The 23193-nt window shown below is 44.9% G+C and overlaps 1 protein-coding gene across 5 annotated transcripts in view; it reads right to left on the bottom strand.

Annotated features, from left to right (window-relative positions):
* Nucleotides 1–2967: 2967 nt before the first annotated feature.
* Nucleotides 2968–23193, bottom strand: part of SPTBN1 (spectrin beta, non-erythrocytic 1) — a 209551-nt gene continuing 189325 nt past the window's right edge. For all 5 annotated transcript variants that reach the window (XM_044429615.1, XM_044429617.1, XM_044429618.1 and 2 more), the window contains 4 exons: nt 17656–17894; nt 15859–16032; nt 11381–11423; nt 2968–4353 (listed from right to left, as the gene is read on the bottom strand). In XM_044429615.1, coding sequence (XP_044285550.1) covers nt 4138–4353; nt 11381–11423; nt 15859–16032; nt 17656–17894 — 672 coding nt within the window. In that variant the 3' untranslated portion in view covers nt 2968–4137. The remainder of the gene's footprint in view (nt 4354–11380; nt 11424–15858; nt 16033–17655; nt 17895–23193) is intronic.

Raw genomic sequence — 23193 nt, 5'->3', positions numbered from 1 at the left:
GGGGCATTATGGGTTGGTAGACTGGGTCCACATAGATTGTGGGTTGAAGCCTTCCATCGCATATTGTAGTTCTAAACTACATAGGTTAAAAACCAGCACCTTGAATCGGGCTTGGAAGCAGGTAGGCAGCTAATGTAGGCAGACCAGAATTAGTTCTATGTATTCCTGCTTTCTGGTCCCTGATATTAGCCTGACTGCCACATTTTGCACAAGCTACAGCTTCTGAACAGTCTTCAAGGGCAGCCCCATGTCGAGTGCATTGCCGTAATCTAGAATACCAGACCATAGATTACTGAAACCGGGCTAGCCATATCTGGCTAGGGGTGTAGCTGGGCCACTAGCCAAAGCTGGTAAAAGCACTCTGTGCCACTGGGGCTGCCTGGGCCCAAGTAACAAATGACTCAGGGAGCATCTCCAAGCTACCAATCTGCTCCTTCAGGAGTGCAGTACTATCCAGAACAGTTTGCATCCCCTCCATCCAATTGGAAGAACCACCCACTAACAGATCGCAGTCTTGCCTGGATTGAACTTCAGTTTGTTAGCCCTCATCCAGTCCGATGTCCAAGACATCAGTTTAGCATATCCACAGTATCACCTGCTAAAGAGAAGGAGAAATACAGTTGTGTGTCATCAGCATACCAATGACAACTCACTCCAAAACTGTGGATTACCCCACTCAGCAGTTCCATGTAGAAGCCCAAGCTGGAGCGTCCAAGGGACTGAGCAATAGCCCCTAAGCACCACCTTCTGGAGCTGGCTGTCCACATAGGAGTAGAACCACTGTAATGTTGTACCTTCTATTCCCTACTCAGGTAGCTGCTCCAGAAGGATGCCATGGTTGATATCAAAGTCTCTGGGAGATCCAGGAGTACTAACAGGATCACACTCTTACCTCTCTCCTGAAACAGGCTATTTCGCAGGGCAACCAAAGCTGTTTTCATGCCAAAACCAAGCCTGAACCCTGACTGAAATGGACTCAGATCATCAGTCTCATCCAAGAGTGCCTGGAGCTGGTTGACCATCACATACTCAAGAACCTTGCCTGTTTGCCACTGTCCTAAAATGAAAAAACTTGGAAAAATGCTACCAATGGCTACTAGTTCTGATTGGTTATTTGCTAACTACCGTGCTAGAGGTATATTCCTATGTACACCTATTGCTGGGGAATTTGGGCATAAGGGTACTGTTGCACTCATGCCTTGCTTGTTTCTCCTGGGCAGTTGGTTGGCCACTGTGTGAACTGCGTGCTGGATGGACTCTTGGTCTGATCTCATGAGGCTCTTCTTAGGTTCCAGTCTCGATATAGCTTGCATCCTGATCTCATGGATTGGCCATCATGAGGAATGGGAACCAAAGGACGGGTGTAAAGTCCAACAATACAGAGAGAGAACATGAGCCCAGCAACAGGGAGACCCAATGTCAGTGACTATAAGGCGGAGAAGAGACACAAATCTAGTTTGAAGACAAGTTCTCAAGTTCTGTGGCTGGGCAGGTGTGTATGGAATGGACAGTCAAGGGATGCACCAAACTGACTGGACTGGCACAGCTACAAAGGATAAAAAACATGTTGGAGCTGAGTGAGTCAGAAATCCAGGCAGGAGAAGGGAAGTAAAGAAGATTGGGATGCCATTTGTTTCAAGGATGTCAAAAATCACTTGGTGTGTGGATTCCACCAGCAGTTGATCATGCTTACAATAATATAAATGGTATTATTAAGAACTGATGTATCAGTCTTGGAAGATGATGATTGCATTATAAGGTCATGTTTAGAAGGAAAAGCAGACATGTTAAATATATGTGCACATATTTTGCTGATTAAAAGTTTCGAGTATGGATACCAGAAGTGCTTCCAAATATGAAAGGTGTATTCTGCTCATAGAAGGCCTGTTATATACCTCAAACTAGAACAGTGCAAGAAATGATAGTAAATCCACAGGAGGACCATCATTTGGTGTGGGTCGGTGCAGTACCTTGAACAAAAGAAAGCAGGTCATCTGCTATAAAACCTATCTTAGCCTTGGGGTGGGGTGTAATAGCTACATTATACAGCATTTTTCATGCTTCTGGAAATGCAGTGCATCTAGTGCATAGATCCACTGTACTGTGACTATATTGCATGAGGAGTCTGCTTTCTGCAGCCCCAATGCACATACCTAAATCTGGATCAAACCCCTTGTTCTAGGTCATTTTAATACTGGTTGCCACAGACGCATTCCACCAAAATCAGATTAAGAAGGGCACACTGAGTATTTGTGCATGGTGGTAGATGTGGGGGCAGGGCGACACATCTGATCTTATCCCATCCCCTAAATTCCAGTTTATTTGTGCATGAATATTAGGTTGTAATGAAAGTGGGAAAGTGGTCAACACAGTACAGAAAACTAAAAGATACTGGGAACTCAGACTGATGCACAAGTTCCTTTGCCTGTACTGGGGTAAACAACTGCAGAGGACTGTAGAGCTGCACTGGATCCTTGGAATTCTCCAAGAGCACACCTCTACCCTGCACCCACCATTGCAACCAGAAATTTCCATGTAGCTGCATTTTCAGCAATTTTTCTGGGGCAAAGCGTGCCAGAAGCATTAATTATTTTTCTTAGCAGAACTGATCACCTCCTCTACCCATCAAAGAGCTGGTGGGAATGGCATGCCCTTCTTCAGAGAAATACAGTGTGCTAATCTTCCAAGAACCAGCAATGCTCTTGGAAAACCAGCTCTTGGAAAACCAGCATATGGGAAGAATCAGTCTCTCCCAGGTCTGCTAAAGTTGCTTGGCAGGCTTGGGAGAGAGCACAGACAGGCAGTTACCCAATGGAAGCCGCAACAGTCGTCCTCGGGGGCCGCATGTTACCCACCCTGGCTTATACATTTGTCAAGAAGTTATTTCACCTTTGTTCTTTCTTCTCAATCGTTATTTGAGATATTAATGTCTTTTTAAAGAAAGAAGCAAGAAGAAATCTATCGGCATTAGTTTTAAAAGCATTTAATGACATAGCATATATTTAACAGATAGGGTAAAAGTTTAGAGGTACAGTTCCGTACAACCGAAAGCCAGTCCCAGTACTATCCTGACTACAGGCCCAATCATTGAGAATTCATTCCTATTAAATGTTTTTTTGATTGTGCAGTAAGATGAAAATTGTTCATTACAATAGTTACAGTGACAAAGAAATGCACACTATGTATCAAAGAGCAAAGGTAATGTAGCAAAATTATAACACAGTGCAGCAGCTGACAAGCATGTTAACCATTGGAGTAACATTACTTTTTTCCAGTAAATGATTCAGTTCCACTTTTACACGTCATCAATGATTTTAAAGGGTTTTTTATTATACATCTAGTCTTATTATACTTTTTACTAGAATTATCTGAAACATACAATATAATGTATTTCAGCAAAAAAAAAAAAATCAAAATTACAGATTATTTAAAACTGTTATCAGTATGCTAAGTCCTTCTTGTCCATACCAACATTCTTAACTGTCGCTGCCGGATGCAGGAGGGAAAAAGAGTCACAATCTTGTTAATAATATTCAGATGTCTGGATGCAAATGGTTTTTGTCTGTAAGTAATGTTGGGCTGCACTCTACTATGGTAAAGAGAATACGCTACCATTTTATTACAAGTTAGATTCGCAGTGGGGAAAATCGAGTAGTCAAGACTCAGTGCAACCAACTCAGATGGAAGTGAAAAAAACAAAATAAAACTGTGCACATTGGTCTCTGGTGGGCATGTTAACTTTATAAGCACTGCTGCCTTGCATACCAATAACACTAAGTGGGGCACTGTTTTTCAAGACAGCCTCAAAAAATTGAGGAACCGTTTAAATAGTAAGAACTAATCTACATTAAATTCCGTAAAAAAAAAAAAAAAACAACCCAAGAGAAAAAAGGGAAAATAATGAAAACAAAAAAGAAACCAGGTGTTCTCTCTTACTCCTAAGTTGCCCAATGCACCTCAGACAATTGTAGCTTTAGAATTTTGTGTGTTTTTTTTAAAAATGCTCTATAAATAAAAAAAATTAAATCACATTGAGGAACATTAGGCACGGAGAGTAATGTATTGGTTCTGAGCTTGCATGCCGGAATTCCACTGGAACGATTGGAGAAGTGCAGCGTGTACAGAAAAGCAGGTAGTTCACTTCTTTTTCCCAAAAAGGCTGAATCTCTTTTCTTTGTCTTTCTCTTTCTCTTTTTCCCGCTTGCCGGGACTGGACTCGCTGGTTATTGTCACGCTGGCAGGAAGGGTCTGGGCACGGCTCGTAGCTGGGGTGCTCTGTGTGCTTGAGGACAATTCGATTTTGTCTGAGGAGATCGCAGAGGTGATGGCCTGGATCCAGGTGTTCATTTCCTCCTTAAGAAAGACAGCAGTGTTGAGAGATCTATAGCAGCCCAGCTTTCCTGCTTCATATTATGGTTTTGTAAGAGCAGGTCGCTTACCTGTAACTGATGTTCTTCGAGTGGCCATCTGTGCAGTCACACATATGGGTTCTGCGCCTGCACAGTGCCTTTGGCCGGAAGATTAACAGCTAACGGTTTTTGGCGGGAACTCTGCTCCCCCTCCCCCCTAGCATTATATAAGGAGTGGCGTGTCCGCCATTTTCCAGTCTTTGAAAGACCAACGTTTGTTCTTATAAGGTTTGTCAGTATGACAAGATAGCCAAATTCAGTAGTGGTACGACACATAGCAAAGAGATCATAGTATCGAAAGAAATAGTCGGACCACCCATGACACCAAGCGGGGTCGGAGGGTGGGTTGTGTGACTGCACAGATGGCCACTCGAAGAACATCAGTTACAGGTAAGCAACCTGCTCTTCTTCGTCGTGGCCTCTGTGCATCACACATATGGGTAGAATAACAAGCTTACCCCAAATGTCATCAGTGAGGGACAGAAGAAAGGACAGCTCTGCCAAAAGAGCAATCCTGCCTGGCACAGACATTGAGTCTATAATGTCTGGCGAAGGTACACAGGGTAGCCCAAATGGCCGCCCTGCACACATCTTCTATCGGGACCCCTGATGCAAAGGCCGAAGAAGCAGCAACAGCTCTTGTAGAATGACCTCTTGGAACTTAGCTTACTGATAAGACAGGACAATTGTATTTACTATCCATTTCGAAAGACGTTATGAAGTGACTGGACAGCCTCGGTCATGTTCCGAATATTTCACAAAAAGTCTATGGGAATGCCGAACAGACTCAGTCCTGGACCTATAAAAGGCTAAGCGACGACGAATGTCCAGCATATGTAGAGATCGCTCTATCGGATTTGAAGGGGTCGGAAAGAATGCTGGTAAAACACTCTCCTGTTGCATGTGAAACGAAGTAGCGACTTTCGGAAGGAAAGATGGATCCAGCCAAAGAACCACTTTTTCCTTATGAAAATTTAGAAAAGGGGGGTCTACCCGAAGGGCGTAGAGTTCAGAGGATCTACGGGCTGAAGTCACTGCAACAAGGAAGGCAGTCTTCCATGAAGCAAGGCGTAGATCGATTGTCGCCATGGGTTCGAAAGGTGATTGAGTCAGCGCTTGTAAAACCATCGAAAGACTCCAGGTGGGCATTAGAGATCTTATAGTTGGATGCAGATTACTCAATCCTCTCAAAAATCTTTTAATCAGAGGTTGAGCAAAAATGGAGAGACCATGTATAGTTCCCCGGTAATGTGAAATCGCTGCTGTATAAACTTTTATGGACGAAGGTTTGAGTCCAGACTGATGCAATTCAAAGAGAAACTGAAGTATCTGTGAAACAGAAGCCAAGGGGGCTGGAAACGAGTGTAAATTGGCAAAGTTGGAGAATCTCTGCCATTTTGCCGCGTACGACTTCCTAGTAGATGGTCGTAGTGCAGATTTGAGAATATACTGTAGGTCTGGGTGTAGACTCTGCTGACCAGGAATGGCCACGACGGTTGGTGGTGTCGATACCGATGTATCGCAGCTGGTCATCGTATCCTCCATGCAGTTAGTTTCAGCGACAGCAAGTCTGGGTGGTGGATCGTGCCCTCCCTCTGAGTAATGAGATAAGGAAGAAGAGGGAGTTGGAGAAATTCTTCTTGGGAGACGTGAAGGAAAGTTGAGAACCATGGCTGGCATGGCCACCAGGGGGTGATCAGTAGCCCTGTGGCCCCTTCGTGAATGATCTTTGCCAACACTCTCATGATGAGAGGGATCGGAGGGAAAGCATAAAAAGTCATATTTGTCCGGGGGATCATGAAAGCATCCCCGAGCGAGTCCTGACCCATCCCCGCTCTGGAACAATAGGCCGTGCATGCCCTGTTCTGTTGTGTGGCAAACAGGTCGATGTCTGGCTGGCCCCATCGGTGAAATAGCATGTCGTGAACCCGATGGTCTAGCTCCCATTCATGTGACCATGACATATGTCTGCTCAAGAGATCCACGTCTGTATTTTCTGTGCCCGCAAGGTGAACCGCTAGAAGAGTGATACCTCTCGGTATGCACCAGTCCCAAATCTGCATGGCCAGGTGGGCTAGTTTCCGGGATCGGGTTCCCCCTTGTTTGTTCAAATAAAAGACCGTCGCCAGGTTGTCTGAGGTCACCTGGACGACCTGGTGTAGAAGCACATCCTCGAATGATTGCAGGGCTTTGAAAATGGCAAGAAGTTCCAGAAAACTCATATGGTTCCTGCAATCCCGGTGACTCCATATCCCCTGGGTATGTAGATAGGAGGAAATGGCTCCCCATCCCAGCAGGGACGCATCGGTGCCGAGGGTTACTGTAGGGTACCGGGGTCGAAACGGAATGCCTACAGTCAGATTGGCTGGGTCTATCCACCATAACAGGGACTGAAGAACGGAAGCCGGGAGTCGAATCCGTTTGGTAGGTGGATCTGTCTGTGGTCGAAACATTCCGTTGAAGAACAGTTGAAGGGGATGTAGCCTGAATTTGGCATGCGGAACCACAGTGATGGAAGCAGACATGTGTCCCAGCCGGCTCTGAACAGACCGGGCGGGGACGGTTCTTGCTTGTCGAATCCGAGCGATGCACTGAGCAATCGCATGCCGTCTGTCCCGAGGAAGGAAGGCTCTTGCCAACGTCGAATCCAGCTGGGCTCCGATAAAGTTGATCACCTGCGTAGGGAGAAGGGAAGATTTCTGTTGATTAATACAGAGTCCGAGATCGTGCAATAGAGCACATGTAAACTCAACAGCAGACGAAAGTCCTGCTTCTGTGTCGGAGACCAGCAACCAATCATCAAGGTACAGGTATATCCAAATTCCACGTAATCGAAGGTGTGCACAGACAGGAGCCATACACTTCGTAAAAACCCGTGGTGCAGTGGCTAATCCAAACGGTAGCACATTGAATTTGTAGATTTCAGAGTCCACCACAAAATGAAGGAAACGCCTATAACTTGGATGTATTGAAATATGAAAATAGGCATCCTTCAGATCCAATGAGGTGAACCAATCCCTTCTTCCCAGCAACGGGAGAATACTTTGAAGTGTGGTCATCCGAAACTTCTTTGGTGTTATGAATTTATTGAGAGCTCTCAAGTCCAATATTGGTCTGAGACCCCCATCTCGTTTTGGGACCGTAAAGTACCTGGAATAAAACCCGTGGAATCCCTCTGATAACGACAGGCAACGAATAGCTCCTTTAGCAAGGAGTTGGTGAATCTCGTCTAACAGTACCAAGGAAGTCGGAGTATAGCGGATAGGATTCGGTGATGGCACAACGTCGAATTTGATTCCATATCCGTGCTGAATGATAGATAACACCCACCCATCAGATGTGATGGACTCCCAAATGGAGAGCCGACTCTTCAGTCGATCCCCAAATGAGAGGGGGGAGGGTAGAGTTGGAATGAGAGGAGAGGTTCGCTCGTCGCATCAGCATTGTCGCCTGTCCGTATCAAAGCGGCGGCAGCCCTGTTGGAAGCGCTGGGGTGGTTGTTGCCTGCGACGCTGCTGACGTTGATGTGGTTGCTGTTGCCAAGGCGGAAATTGTTGACGGTACTGTGGACGTGACCATGACCACTTACGTCGGGGTAGAGACTGCAATTCCATACGACGGGCCGTCATCCTTGATTCATGGATTTTCTTCAATTTGCTATCCGTCCTCGCATGGAAGAGACCGGAACCGTCGAACGGCATCTCCTCAATTCTCCGCTTCATCTCGTCCGGAAAATTGCAATTACGCAACCAGGCGTGTCTGCGGAGGGAAATGGCGCCGACCAGCGACCTCGAATCAGAGTCCACGTGGTGCCTCGCGGTGGAAAGCTGGTGCATCGCCACTTGCATAGCTTCCTTAACGAAAGTCTTAGCAAGTTCGCCCTGGTTTCCCGGGAGGGTATCGATGATGGTGTCCAGGCGTTGCATAAGGAAATATTGGTAGCGTGCCAGCGTTGCCTCATAATTAGAAATTTGTAAACCAAGGCCCGAAGCTGCATATACCCGGCAGGCGAGGGAATCAACCTTTCTGCCCTCTTTGTCACGAGGAGAGGTGTGTCCACGGGCTTCCCGACCCTGTGAGGATTCTACAACAACCGAATTCGGCTTGGGTTGACGGAGAAGAAACGGGATGTCCTCTTCCCACACCCGATACATGGACTCGTATTTATGAGAAGTTGGTTGCGGGTGAGCTGGGAGGTCCCATGGCTGGGTAAGGTCGTAATAAACGGCAAGGCAATAGATGTGGATTGTTTGCCCCTGACCACATCATAAAAACGATTGGTGCTCGGTCCCGGCTGTTGGTGGGCTTCTATATCGAGTGATCTCACTAGTCTGGCCATCAGATCATTAAACGATATGTACGGTTCCTCAGGCGACCCCGGGCCCTGAGAAGCAACCACTGCATCCGGCGAGGTCGAGTCAGCCTCAGACTCGTTGGATTCCATCCAGTAGGGGGGTGGTACACTGGAGGAAGAATCTCCTGGTGACTCTGATCTGCCACTTTCTTTAGATGGGGCCCTCGGGGCGTCTCTGGGCGTTGAATGGAAACGTTCCCGAGGCGCTGGTGGCGAAGATTGTCCCCTGGAGGTCGGATAATAGGCTACGGAGTGGTACTCTTCCCCTCTCGGAGCGGAGGAGTACCTGGAGTGGTACCAATCATCAGACCTTGCATCTGAGGAATGGCTCCTACGGCTTCTTGGAGGGGAGATGGCGATCTCAGTATCCATCGGGATTGGTGATCGAGCTCTAGATGGAGAGTCTCGTATTTCCCCATCAGAGATGGAACCACGCCTTGAATCCAGAATGGGTTCGGCTGTCGGTCGGTGCGGTGAGCCCGGTGGGGTAACCCTCATAGCCGCCTGGATGGTCGGGACCAAGGGGGTCGGTTCCGAAGCAGGGGTCGGAATCGAGGAAGAGGTCGAGCCCGAGTGGCGGTGTTTTACCTGCTCGGGGTTCTTCGGCTTCTTAACCGGCTTGCCCGTCTTATCTTTCTTGGCCTTCTTATGCACAGGTTATTTATCTGAGTCGCTGTGCTTTCTTTTTTCCTTTTGTTTCCTCGGCAGGGAAACTGACTGGTTGGCCATGGTATGAGCGCCTTCTTCAGAAGGGCGTGAGGGCGGAGCAATGGAGGAAGAGGCCGGGCGTTGTGGCAGGTCAGCCGAAGTTGGACGGTGGAAGGCTTAGCCACCAGCCGGTCCAATTGGAGGAGAGCCTGGTCCCATAAGAGTTTGCAGAGGCAGTTCTCCCTGTTCTTCCTCGCCTGTTTAGAGAAGGCCAAACAATGACCGCACTTATCGGTTCTGTGCCCTTCCCCCAAACAAAGGAGGCACAGAGCATGCGGGTCTGCGGCGGACATTTTGGAGCCGCATTTTCCACACTTGCGGAACGCCGCCCGTTGCGCCATCGTAGAAAGAAGAAAAAAGGAGATAGTAAAGCGGGAAAGTAATATTTTTGTTTTTGTTTTTTTTAATAGGAACGATAAAGAGGAAAAAATGGTGCAAAGTTAAGAAGAAATATAAGTGAAGTACTAACAACAAGAACAAGGGATACAAACTTGGTAGGAAAAAGGAGAGATTTTCGAACGAGCAAGAAGGTAAGTAATAATCTTAGTGAAAGCGAAGCGGCACGAGGCACAATGAACGTCGGTCTTTCAAAGACTGGAAAATGACGGACACTCCGCTCCTTATATAATGCTAGGGGGGAGGGGGAGTGGAGTTCCTGCCAAAAACCATTAGCTGTTAATCTTCCGGCCAAAGGCACTGCGCAGGCGCAGAACCAGTATGTGTGATGCACAGAGGCCACGACGAAGAAGCATTAATTAGGGGTGTAGAAGTATTTTGTAGAACCATTACAAAACCTTCATTACAGAAAACCTCTTGGGGGCACACTGCAGTGGTAGAAGGGGTCAAAGGCAACAAGGGGTGAGGAAAGTATGCCCCCCCTCAAATCCAGCCTACTTTAGCTTAAAGGCCTTACTGACAGTTGCTAAGCTTTAGAGGAGGCATTTTAATCTTCCAGAATGGGAAAAAGCTGTACAAAAGTTGGGAAACCCAGAAAATTACCAATGATTGGCCAGGTGGGTCAGATCTGGCCCCCACCCTGAAATAATGCACCTGATATAAATGGATTTTTGAAATTGAAACCATGCAGAAAGAGACTAATGAGCTGAAGAACATGCGATAGCAAATTCACCCAGAGGCGGGCTCTTCTGGATGGAGACAGTGAACGAGTCTGCAGTCTGATCAAAGGAAGCTGGGGGATATGGGCATATTTGGAAACAATAGCCCACCTCATGCCAGGTGAGACCAGCCTAACTAATACTGGCAGTAGAATTCAAGGGATTTAGAAAGGGGTCTTTCACTTAACTTTTCTAGCTCAAAATTCCAGGGATGGAACTTGAAAGCATCTGCATGCAAAGCAGGAGCCAAGCTATGGCTCCTCCTTGAGCTTCCATCTTGAAATCTGGCGGAGGCACGTTCTAGGCTTTGCCCACGACACTCCAGATAGGGAATGTTTAAAATCCTCAATTCAGATAGCTTATTTGTCTTTACTTCCAGAAAAGAATGGACACTGGCAGATCTGGGTCATAAACATCTGAACAGCTAATCTTACAAACATTGCCTAAAAGAAAATTACATTCATGATTCCATAATGTGCGCTGAAGTTGGGGGAGGGGGTGTCTGGAATACACACCCCGTTCCCAGGAGTTCAAAAATTCTGCAGACCCTTCCCCAAAAGTATGTGCCTATCATAAATGAGAAAATGAAAATCTAGAACCTCCTTGTGTTAGGATGGCATAACAACACATAGGCCAGAGGGTGAGATGAAGGTCTTTGCCAACCAGGAAAATTTAAAATCTATTCCTTAATGCAGAATGCGAAGTTAACACATTATGGAGTAACTCGGTTGCTAATAAAACACTAATATTATTTAGACAAAATGAAAAGAAGAGCACAAGTAATAGAAACTTACATCATCTTTGGCTTGGAAGAGATACTCATTGCCATCAGTTAACCTGAGAACAGGAATGATAAATTTGCATCACAATCAAGCACGAGAGCTGTTCCTGTCATTCAGGGAAGAGCTGCAGAGGCTGCATCCTTGTTCTTGAGTCATTCATTGAGACTCATTGTTGGAGTATGCACCACCCATATTGGGCCATCTTTAGCGTAGAGTATTTATCGATTTGATTCATAACCTCTCTACCAAAACAAAGGCAGCACTCAGGTTGGCTCCCACGTATACTCCAGTGCTATACCCCAGTGGTGCACACATTCCCCAATCTGAGAACGGAACCTTCCAGTCCTCATTCCGGAGCATCCTGTATCCCTGCTGCCACTTTCAAGGGTGGCCTGGGTGTTCCCAGGACACTGATGTCCATCCCAGGTCTGCAGCTGCAACATGCTTAGGGAGGTTTATTTTTTATTTATTTATCTATCGCATTTGTATGCCACCCCATAGCCAAAGCTTCACATTTCTGTTTATCTCTGAGGAAGAACATAAAGAAATCTAAGAAGGTCAGACTAAAGTCTATCTAGCTAAGCATCCTTTCCCAAAAAGACTAATCAAATGTTTCTGGAAAGCCTAGAAGGACAGGAGGGCAACCAGGCGTACCAGAACCATGACACTGGCATTGTCTTCCATTGAAGTCACAGAATCAAGAGCCACCTCTAGGACACCCACAACCATTTCTCAAACAGGAAAATACATATATACCCTGGATGAACCATCTTCTCCCACATCAACCCATCTGTCCCTCCAGTCACTGGGAGAAGGCCATATTCCTGTCTTGTTGCCATTAGTGGCCTGGCTGGTGGGTGATGTGAGAAAAGACCTTTCCCATAGTAGGGCTTAAGTTATGAAACTCCCTGGTCCCCAGGAGATCCATGTGGCTCCTGGATTGGTGGAACTCTGTCATGGCCTGAGGACCTTTTCATCCCAACAGGTCGACAACCTAACTGGTTCCTGGTTTCTTTGTTTTTCTAAATTGTTTTATCTCCTTAATAGTTTATTACTTGTTCTTACATTGTTGTGCTGCTTCTTTTAACTTTCACCTGCAAGAAGCTTTGAGCAGTTTATATGATTCAGAGTATGGCTTGAATTTGCTGCAATTCTATGGGAGCACAGAAACTGAATACAAGATGGACTATCTGTGGAGCATTCCACTTCCTCTGAAGATCAGTTTGCGTGGTTTTTTTAAAGACTATGTTTCTCTGAGGATATACTCAAACATCCATGTGCAATCCAGCTTTTAAAGGATTTAGTAAAACCAGAAAAAATGTGGAAACCATGCAGAATAAATTATGCAGCTGAAAAGGAAATTATGCTAAGTTTTTCAGTTGTACATTCTATACAGGTCACAGAACTCGGAATACCTAGGTGCAGAATACAGTTTTATTATTCAGTACTCCCTTGCACAAATACTCTTCACCACTGTCACTTGAAAAGTAGAATATGACCATCAGATGACCATCAAAAGTAGGATGTGCCCACTGGAGTTCTACCACACACAATTTTCAAGAGGTTCCATAATTAAAAAAAAACCATTTGTATTATATTTAAGTTGAATTTAAGCTATAAGCTGCTTTCCAGAAGGCATTTTGTCTGGAAAAATGGGGTATTAACAAATAAGCAGACACTGCGCTCCAGCTCAGCAGGGGAGCAGGATGGAACGCCGAGGCTCCGAGGAGCTAGAACCCACCAGAATATTCTTCATAAGAGCCAGATAGCTCTGGGTTTTAACATTTTTAAAGTTAAGATTTCCTAAGTCCATAAGAAAAGCCTGCTAGAATGAGACCAAAACCCTATCTGGCCTAGCATTCTGTTCAAATGGTGGCCAGCCAGTTGGCTATGAGAAGCCCACAAGCACTGAGATCCACCAAAATGGGTTCTAAGCCATGGGTTCTAAGCCATCCAAACTGGTGGCTGTCACTAAATCTGGCAGTATCAAATTCCAAGTTTTAGGGATATGCTGTGTGAAGAGGTCCTTCTCCCGGGTTTCCAATTTCCCATTCAGGCTCACTGGATGACCCTGCCGCCTTCCAGTATTATGACAAAGGAAGAAGAATCCATCTCCTTCCTTCCTATGTTCTCCACACTATGCATAATTTTGTACACCTCTATCATATCTCCTCTTACTCATCCATTTTTGCTAAGGTAAACAGTTCTAGATGTTGTGACCTTCCCTCAAAGGGGAGTTGCGGCATCCCCTCACTCATATAGTACCCCCTTTCTTTACTCTTTTGAACATTAAAATGTCCTTTTTTCAGAACTGTATACCATATTTCTAGTGTGGGCATATCACAGATTTGTACAAGAGCAGTATTTTATTGACTTTGAACTGGAATAGCCTCTTTCAGAGCTGGGGCTCCAGTGTTTCCTTCAAAGGAACCACCAGAGGGTCCCAATTCCTGCCATCTCAGAGAATACTTGAATTTAGAAGTTCTTGGCAACAGCTGGATGCTGCGGATGTTCTGTGGGGGATTTTCTAGTCCTGGTAGGGGGCTGCTCTAGATGGTCTTCAAGGCCCCCTCCAAATCTATGGTTCTAACCATTGCACCAACCTTCCTCAATTTGGTGGCCTCCAGACATATTACACTGCAACTCCCATAATTCCTCACTTGCAAGGTATTTGGCCATACTTGCTGGGAATTATGGAAAATGCAGTTCAACACGTCTGGAAGGGACCACGAGCCAGACTGAGTTGGAGTTATTCTACCTCCTTCGTAGTCATCCGCACATCTGTAGCACATCTGGGGGCACAAAGCCACACTGAATGCAGCAGTTCCTGGTCTTAACAATGCATCAAGATCATCAAAGGACTATAACAATATGAACAATCATCAATAAATCACACAGCTGGAGGTTCTGTGACTTCACTAGGGAAGATGGGGAAATTCTCCAAAGCATTTGGCTTCCCGGTTGATGAGCTGGCTTCTCTCAAACTCATCTTCTATTATTTTTAAGAAACTTAATAATCTCTCCCCTATCTTGGCAAGCTGCTTAGATAATATTCACTTGCTTTGCTTGTTCTCTTTAAAGGTAACTTAATGCTAAGCGACTTTCTGGAAGGTGTATAGAGGCTTTTTGCTTGTTCTTTTACATTTGGAAGCAAAACTATTAAAATCCCTTGAAGAAGGATTTGGTTGTGTTGCCCCTTGAAGACAGACTCTTGCCATCTATATGCCCTTGAAGCAAAAGGATTGAAGGCTGCCTCTGATCATTGCAACTATGTGCAATGTTGGAGCCAGTGTGATGTAGCGCTGCGGACTTGGGAGATCCGGGTTCTAGTCCCACTTAACCATGAATCTCACTGGGAGACTCTGAGGCCAGTCAGAGACTCTCAGTCTAACCTACTTCACATGGCTGTTGCTATGAGAATAAAATGGGTAAGAGAAAGCTGCCTTGGGTCCCTTGCAAGAGTGTCAGGATCTGGGCAGCTTCAGGGCTCCTCCTGCTGGCCAAGCATCAGAATAACAGCCCTGGTAGTTGCAGGATTTGTCCCACAGTGCTGCAGATGCCAGGGTGCTCAAGAGCACCACCTGAGCCCTTAGGGAAGAGCTATTTAAGAACTGGCTCTTCCCCTGACAAGCTGCTTTAAGGAACTCTGGTCTCCAGTGTACTGAAGCTGTTGCTGTGTTTGGCACCTGCTCCCTCATGCTGTCTCTTGACTCCTGGCTTCTGTTTGAGCACTCCTTTGTTTCCTGGACTGTGCTACAGTGGACTCCTGGTCTGACTTTGCCCTGATTCACTCTGCAATTTGGACTTATGACTTGGACTGGTAACTGGAATCTGGCTTTACCACCTTGCCTTGTTTCCTGGGTCCTAGAGTATTATCTGTTACCCAGTTGCCCATGCCCTGGACCCTTGCAAAGAGGAAAAAAGCCAGGATATAAAAATAATGTGGAAATAATCATGTTTGATGCTGGAATATTATCCCCAAAAGCCTCTGGCGTAGCAAATTAAAAATCAGCCCCGAAGTGCAGCTATACTAGTGCAAACAAGAAAAAGGATTCTGGGACCTTGGACGTACATACTGATTCCTGCCCTTTGTGCTTTTTGAGCTGGTCTGACAAACCTCCCTGTCTACACGGTCGCAGCAGAATAGTCAAAAGGTGAGTTCCTGTTCTGAAACCAAGAATGCCACAAAATGAAGTCATCCAGTTTATATTAGGCCTACCATATGTTGGAATTTAAAAGGGGGCAGGCAAGGACTACAGGGGAAAGAATGAGGCCCAGCAGACCTGAATAGTGCCCTGATGAACGTAGGGTGCTATGTTTCTAGGGTACAGTGTCCTCTGCAGTGCACCGGCTGTGTGTTGCGAATGTACTAGAGTTTCTTGACAGACCCATGGATGTGGAAATGATTTCCTAAAAGCCACTGATTTAGAGAAACTGTCAGGCCAGCTGCACAAAATCCTATCCCACAGGGAGAGATGCCAAATTCTTACCTTAGCTTAAACACATGCTTCTTCTTCTTGTATTCAACTGCCACCTCACACACTGCTTCTTTCAAACTCACAGGGATCTCACTGTGGTAGGGAATGCCTGAGGAAGCAGCCTTTGCATCTTTGTAAAAGCCCATCTCTTGGTTGTTAATAACACAGTAGACATTATGCCAAGATCTTGGGAAATCAAAGGAAACAAAAAAGCAACTGTCACAAGGAAGCACACCTTCACTTTGTATTTTTATCACTGTAGTGTTACATAAGCAGATCAAAGCTCTTTCCTGAAAAATATATTAATGTGCAAGAAGCATGAATGGCACAGTTCTTGAAGAAACAGAAGGAGAGGAGGAGAAAAGGTGGTTTGCCAAATAGAACCATTCTAGAGCTTTCCTATTTCTGGCATTGGTGCACTAGTCAGGTCTAAGCACATTTTATTTTTTTTCATAAGGAAAGCAGCAATGGTATGGTTTTTGACAGGGACATATACAACATACATACATACAATATCCATGTCAAAAGGCCTATTAAGCCCTGTCAAAAAACCTGTTTTAAAGGAAAGCTCTCTTTTGACAGCTGACAAAAGTGTTCCTGAAAATGATGTGGGCTTCACCTTTCCTCTTTCGCAAACACCTTGAGTCTTGGGAAAATGTAAAGAACACTGAGAACTGTCAAGTCCAACCTAACTACCTAAGGATCTTCCCCCTTTGCAAGCAAACTCTGCTGGCAACTTTATTTGTACTTCACACCATATGACAGCTGTCAAATGAAAGCAAACTAAGGTATCTGAAGCCTGACTTTGTCAATGTCCATGGATGTTGCTTACTTTGACAACAGTTTCAAGCAATCAGAGCTGTACACACATGAGCAACTCTGAACTAATGACCAAACTTTCAAAATAATTACTGAAAACATTTCTGGCAAAAACGAGACCAGGTGGTGAGATGAACACTTCAATATACCGCTTGGGCACTTTGGAGGGGCTGTCATTGGACGTCATTTTACAGATCACAAAACAGTTTTCAAAAAGCAAGAGGAAGCCACAGCAAAAGAGGTGGCAATCACAGTAGGACAAACAAGACAGGTTTTGCCATGTAAGACCCTGGGATACCTATGGGAACACCAAGGGGAAGGAGAGGGAGGCAGCCCATGGCAAGCTCAAATGCCTGCTGCACAACAGAGCAACCCACGTTCCATGAATAACCCACACCGCATCACTTGCTCACAGGGTGTGTTAGTATGTCATGTGAACTCAGCCAGTGAGATGCTGTTAAAACAAGAACCCTAGTAAAAGTCTTTCCATTTTCAATACAGAACAGCCACTAACAAGTAAAAAAAGAAAAGAGTGTAATTCCATTACCATAGTTCATTAGTCAGTGAACTGAAGGCTTTAAGAGCAGGATGGGTCAGAAACAGCAAAAAGTAGAACATCTACATTTAAAACAAGGTGTGTGGCAAGCACCATCTTGTTTTAATGCAAATGTGTACTTCCAGAAGCTTTTTTAAAATTTTCACTTAAAGCTTTTTCTGCCAGTAACTAATCCTTTGGATAAACAAATCAGCCTTTTAGAATGAGAAGGTGAAAACATGCAAAAGCTGAACAACCAAGCCATGGAGTCAGAGAAGTAGGAACTAATTGGTAACATGTGGAGAGGCCATGAAAAGTTAGGGAAACACTGGCTGAGTGGATTGGGACATCAGACCAAAGGAACAAGAGCCCTAGCTTACAGGACAGAACCAGATTAAAACCAGATTCACCAAACTATCTTTCCATTCTCCTGATCTTCATTCAAAATACAATACCTGTTTGAGGCCTTCTTGCTGTGGGACTCCCATTCATGCTTGCGATGCAAGAAGCCCTCCATCTGAGCAGAAGGCATCTCTTGTGTTTTGGCTGGGAGGGTGGCAGCTGTCTGGGCCTGGAGGCCTGTCTTGGCTTTGCGATCTGCAGTTGGTGAAGGAACCGGACTTGTTTCTTTAGAACTTGTCCTCTGATCTGCTGCTCCGTTGACCATTTCATTGGCTTCCCGTCCTTCTCCCATCTAAGAAACAAGAGTGAGGAATGAACTGCTGCTGGGTAAGATGGCATCAGAAAGCATTTCCTTTTTATTTAAAATTTAAAAAAGATGCTCATTTGCACACTCCATCTACAAAAGCCTAGGCCATTGAGTAAATCTGTCCTTACACCCCGCTGGAGAAACATAAGGTTGAAGGAAACATCAATAGATTAGTACCCAACTGACAGAGGTGAAGTAATGGGGAAGAAGAGGGGATCATCCATCTGTGAGAGTTTTACCACATCTGGCTTGGCTAATCAATCCTTAATGCTCCACAGTTTCTAGTAAATGCTAATTGCACATGCAACTCTGCCTTCTCTCTTAATGGCTACAGAGAATGCAGTTCTTTGCCAGGTCATGAGCACCGGGCACATGTGTGGAACCCCAGATTGTGGTCACATTCTTTCTCTGCAAACATTTTTGATTGCTCGAATGCTACAATAGCAAGAATCTCACTTCCCTAAGATAAGAAAAACAGAAAGAAAAATCTGAATGGTTCACAAAAGTCATCTTTCATACATTTATAGAATTACTGCAGCTGTGCCTGTGCAGTAACTCCATGTATTAAGTCAGCAGCATTCACAATTCATCACAGCACTGCTTCTACAAGTGCATATGCATCTTCAACACCACTACCAGCTATCCCATCCCCAAGGTGACAGTATAATCAGAAGACAACATGCAGAAGTTGGTAGGTAGAGGACAGCATGCATTTTCATCAGGTCCACCATCCTTGTTAAAGAAATTGGATTTTCAAAGACAGGCAGGTTTATAAGGAAGAGGAATGTGGAAGGAGATAGGTCAAAAGTTAAAAATATTAAATTTCTTTCAAAGTCTCTATTGTCAGACTTTGGAATTGGGTGGATTGGATTGGAACGGATGTTAAAGGAGCTAGGAAAACACTACAACCACTCAACGTCACACGTCTATTTACCCCCAAACAAAGACAGAACCAAGGACTTGGCCATCGCTCGCTTTGTTGGTCACGTTTCCGTTGTACCGATACTGAGATGCCTACAAGGCCAGCTCTGACTGGTCACATTCTTGAAGTCTTCAGCAGCCATTTCATTCCCCAAATCATTTACAAGCGAAATCCTGAAAGCTTTAAACTCTCACAACAGAGGCTTGGACCCAATTGGGATAGGTAATGTTTATCAAGAATTTGGGATTTCCATTTCTGGGCCACAAAAAAGGCATCGGTAGCAGCCCACAAAGAGTTACACAACTGGAGTGTGGGGATTATGATTAGCAAGTTACTAAAGCCTAGTGCTGTTCAGTGCTCTAGTAGTAGATTACAAACACTTTGTGCCATTTTTGCATGGAGGACAAGCAGAGACTCCTCGGGATATCATCATTAAAAGACACTTTCACAGCTCCAGCCAAGGTTGGGACAATTCAGAAGCGGTAGAGTTATAATGCAGCAAGCTGTACATTCGCTGGTTTAGCTACAACTGTTTGGTGTGACACTTGTGAATGGGGCTTCTACATCATCTTGTAACTCTCACCCTAGTATGTTAGCTGACCTCCAGTGTTCCAGCACAACAGTGTCTTCTCAGTCATGGCACCTCATCTGTGGAACTCCCTCCTTGGGAGGCTTCAGTAGCCCCTTTTCTCCTAACCCTTTGCAGGATTGTTCAAACCGTTTTGCTCTGACGTGCCTTTTAAGCTGCAAGATGTTCTTGTTGTGCTGTTATATGCAACAATTGCTTAGATGTGATTTTATGCTATAAAAATGTTTCTACACGATTTCTAAAAAGTCTTAAATGGATGCAAATGGTCCGGTGGTAAATACTTCTGTCCATGAGCTTAAAGCAGCCAAACCAGCTTTAATGATGCACTCAGCTGGGCAGCTCTCCAAGCCGCACAAACCCTAAGAGTGCCTATGGAGACCTGTAGACCAAGCAATCTCAGGGTGCCCGGCCACTTTTCCTGGCCACCCAGCTGCTCCACCATGAGATGCAGGCTTCAGCAGCAAGGTAATTTACTGGCAGGTGTGAGGAAGAGCCTTAACCTTGCCCCTTCCCAGTGGCCCTGAACAGTTAGTCTTCTAAGGGGGCAGTCTGAGACCCTGTTATTTCTGGGTGAGACCCACTAAAAACAGTATAAATTAATTCTCAGTAGACATGTTTAGGATTGCACAATAAGCTACCTCAGAGCCTCTTAATGTTTTATATTTTTGATGTATGCTTTCTTCTAATCTACTGAGTTTGTAAGAAGAGCTAATCTGACATCTTCAGTAAGAACGCTCAGTTCTAGAAACCAGCCAAATGTCTCCATCAAGTCTAGGTCTCAATATGAACCCATATCATGCAGCTTAAGCCCCCAGCAGGCAACCCAAATATTCAGCTAAGCAAAACTTACGGACAAACAAGAGTATTTTCAAATGTGTGGTTATTCTCATCTTTGAATATAACTAGAAAGGGATTATGAGAACGTGAGCCTGAACAATCAAAAGTCCTCAGCTATGGAGAATATCCAGCCAGGGCCAGAACAGGATATGTAAATACAGATATTGTGGGATTCATCCTAGTAAGATTCTGTCAAGTAGAAAAATAAGTTTGTGTAATGGAGAATGGGTAGCAAAGGATGTGAACACAGGATCTTGCACCCAGCAGATGACGCTCCATCCCTGTCCCACAGGCAGGCCATCTTGGTGTATTTTACTGAGTCCCCATTGGCACTTCCCAATTTCTGGCCGTTGGGAGCCAATGCAGTAGCTGAGGCTGTGCACGGGGACTGCCTGAGAATCGCTTGCCTGTGCAGGCAAGGGTGAAGCATCATGGCAGTGAGCCGTCCATACCTGAGCAGGTAACGTCTGCTGCTGGTCTGCACCACCTTCTTAACACTCAGTGGCAAATACCTTAATGACCTTTTTTTTTAAACCAATGCTTTCCACAGCAAAGGAGAGGTAAACATGTATGCAAACGATTATGATGACACAAGGGGGGGGGCAGGATGAGAATACAGCTGAATAAAATTTTAATGGGAAACATGCTTTGAGCATGCAGTCATTACACCACGGGCGACAACGGTTAATCACACGAGCAGCAGCAAAAACACATAAACACAAGTATGTTCGGAAGACACATTTCCATCCCTGGAATGTTAATAGCAGGTCGGTTTAGTGCGTAGCTGGCTTTCAAAGGATGTAAATCCTGCCCATACAATGTGGCATGGCAGCAGGGGAGGGCATGACTGGAAATACCCCCTTTATTTCTCAAAGTGCATGAATAAAAATATTACATTCAGGATTGCTCTTTTTCCTTAAGCGTTTGCACCACTGGATGAGGAATCAAGAGACATGTGCAAAGAAAGGACAGCCAACACACTGTTCTGTAAATTAACGTAATTTTTAAAATAAAAAGAAAGGTGGTGTTTAATGGAAGAGAAAATCACAGCACCCCCTTATGCTCCGGGATTTAGATTTGACTTCTTTGATACTAGCCCTCCTCTGGGCGTTAGCTATTCAGAGCCATTATGATGAAATGGAACCTTGTTCAGGTATTCAAGGGTGAAGAACAGATTGTACCATTCCTCTTTCCCACAGAAACCGTTCAAAAAGCAGCTCTGAGTCCTGCATACTTAATGCACTTTGAGGGGCAAAAGACCTGACCTTGGTTGAATGAAAGCACCAAAACATATAAATATGCAGTTACAAGGAAATCTAAAGAATATTATGGAGCTATATGCTGAAATCCTGACAAGAGAAAAAGAGAGAGAAATGCATGATAATGAAGAAATACATAGTTTGCATGCAACTATAAAATCCCAACCTCCTTACACTAATGAATTTTGCTGGACAATACTGAGAAATTCAAAACACATCTGGTGCACTTTATGAAGACTCTGAGGCATACCAGAGGATTTGCTAAAGGTCAGAAAGGTTTTGAAGGGGGTGGATACACTAGAACAGAAAAACTTTCTGAAATAACAAGGCCATAAAATAAACCTGAGAAAACTCACAAGTGCCAATTATGAAGATTCCACCAATCTCTCTTAAATTATGGGAACCAACTATAAACTATGCCATAATCTCAGCCTATGTAAATGAAAGAGGTTTTCAGTGCAACTTTTACGCAAGATGACGTGGCCACCGCTTGGCCTATTTTTGAGCGATTCGCCCACCCGTAAAGCACAATGTGTCAATTTTCTGTGCTCTTTCCATGCATGATTGATGTGGACTGGTGGCGCTAATGGGGAGGCGAACTCTGGATTACAGCACGCCACCCAGTCTGGGTTTTGTTGGGGGCATCACACGCCTCACCACTTCTACCGGCAATGGCAATACAGCACCTACAGTATTTAATTGAATTGCTCTTTTATCAGCAAGGGCGATCCCAGAGGCAGTGCCTCTAAAAGTATAAAAACAATACAATCTAAGGACAAAACCTTTTGGAGTGCATTCCTTCATAGGGTCACTGTAAGTCTGAGTCAATTTGATGGCACAGGCCAGAAACTGCAGCAATTAGAAACGTGTGGAGTTTAACTGTCATCGCTTCTGTCCAAAGAATCTTGGGAAATGTGGCTTGTGAGCATGTTGAGAATACTCTGCTAGAATTGTTTTGGGAAGAAATTCCTAAGAAATTATCTGGGGAGAGGGAGTAGCTCTGTAGTGAACTATGTGCTGAGATGGTTCTTTATCAGGGTCTATCAGCCTAACTAACCTCATTGGTGTGTGATGAGTGTCAAACAGAACCCCTTGAGCCGACTGCTCCTTGAATGCCAGCATGACAAAAAGGGATCTGTCCAGTGGTAGCTACACTGCTGGTAGCTTTACTCTTCCTCTACCTGGCCTCCTCTTTTGGAAAGGAACAGTCAGCAAGCAAATGTTTCAGTATTAATTCTGACTTGCTCCTAAACGATCCTCTGCATAACCTCTACTAAGTGAAGGTTCATGATTCACCCCCTCCTCCAGCGGACCTCTAGGATGGACCTCCTCCTTCCACAGTAGTAGAGACCTCTTACCCTTGAGCCACTTGTCTCAACATGATGCAACATATTTTTACCTTTGCTGCCCATTCATGCACTTACATCTTCCCTCTTTCCTCCACAGCTTTCCCCTTAGAATTTTCATTTGTACGGTGGGAAAGAAAGGACCGAATTGGTGGAAATAGTCAAGTTTGCATTCTTAAAATCTCCAAGGTGGTCCATAAAATGCTTTTACAGTTGTACAGAAGACCCATCTCATGGACTGTGCAGTACTAACCATGTTTCCTCAGAAGTCCTGCTTTTGGCAAAAATCTGTCAGAGTGTTTGGGTTTGCAGCCTGAAATAGCACATCATG

The sequence above is a fragment of the Varanus komodoensis genome, unplaced genomic scaffold (assembly GCF_004798865.1).
Source record: "Varanus komodoensis strain SLA01 unplaced genomic scaffold, ASM479886v1 scaffold2, whole genome shotgun sequence".
Taxonomy (NCBI): Eukaryota; Metazoa; Chordata; class Lepidosauria; order Squamata; family Varanidae; genus Varanus; species Varanus komodoensis.
Note: the sequence above shows the minus strand (reverse complement) of the source record. Positions and strands in the feature narration are given on the sequence as shown.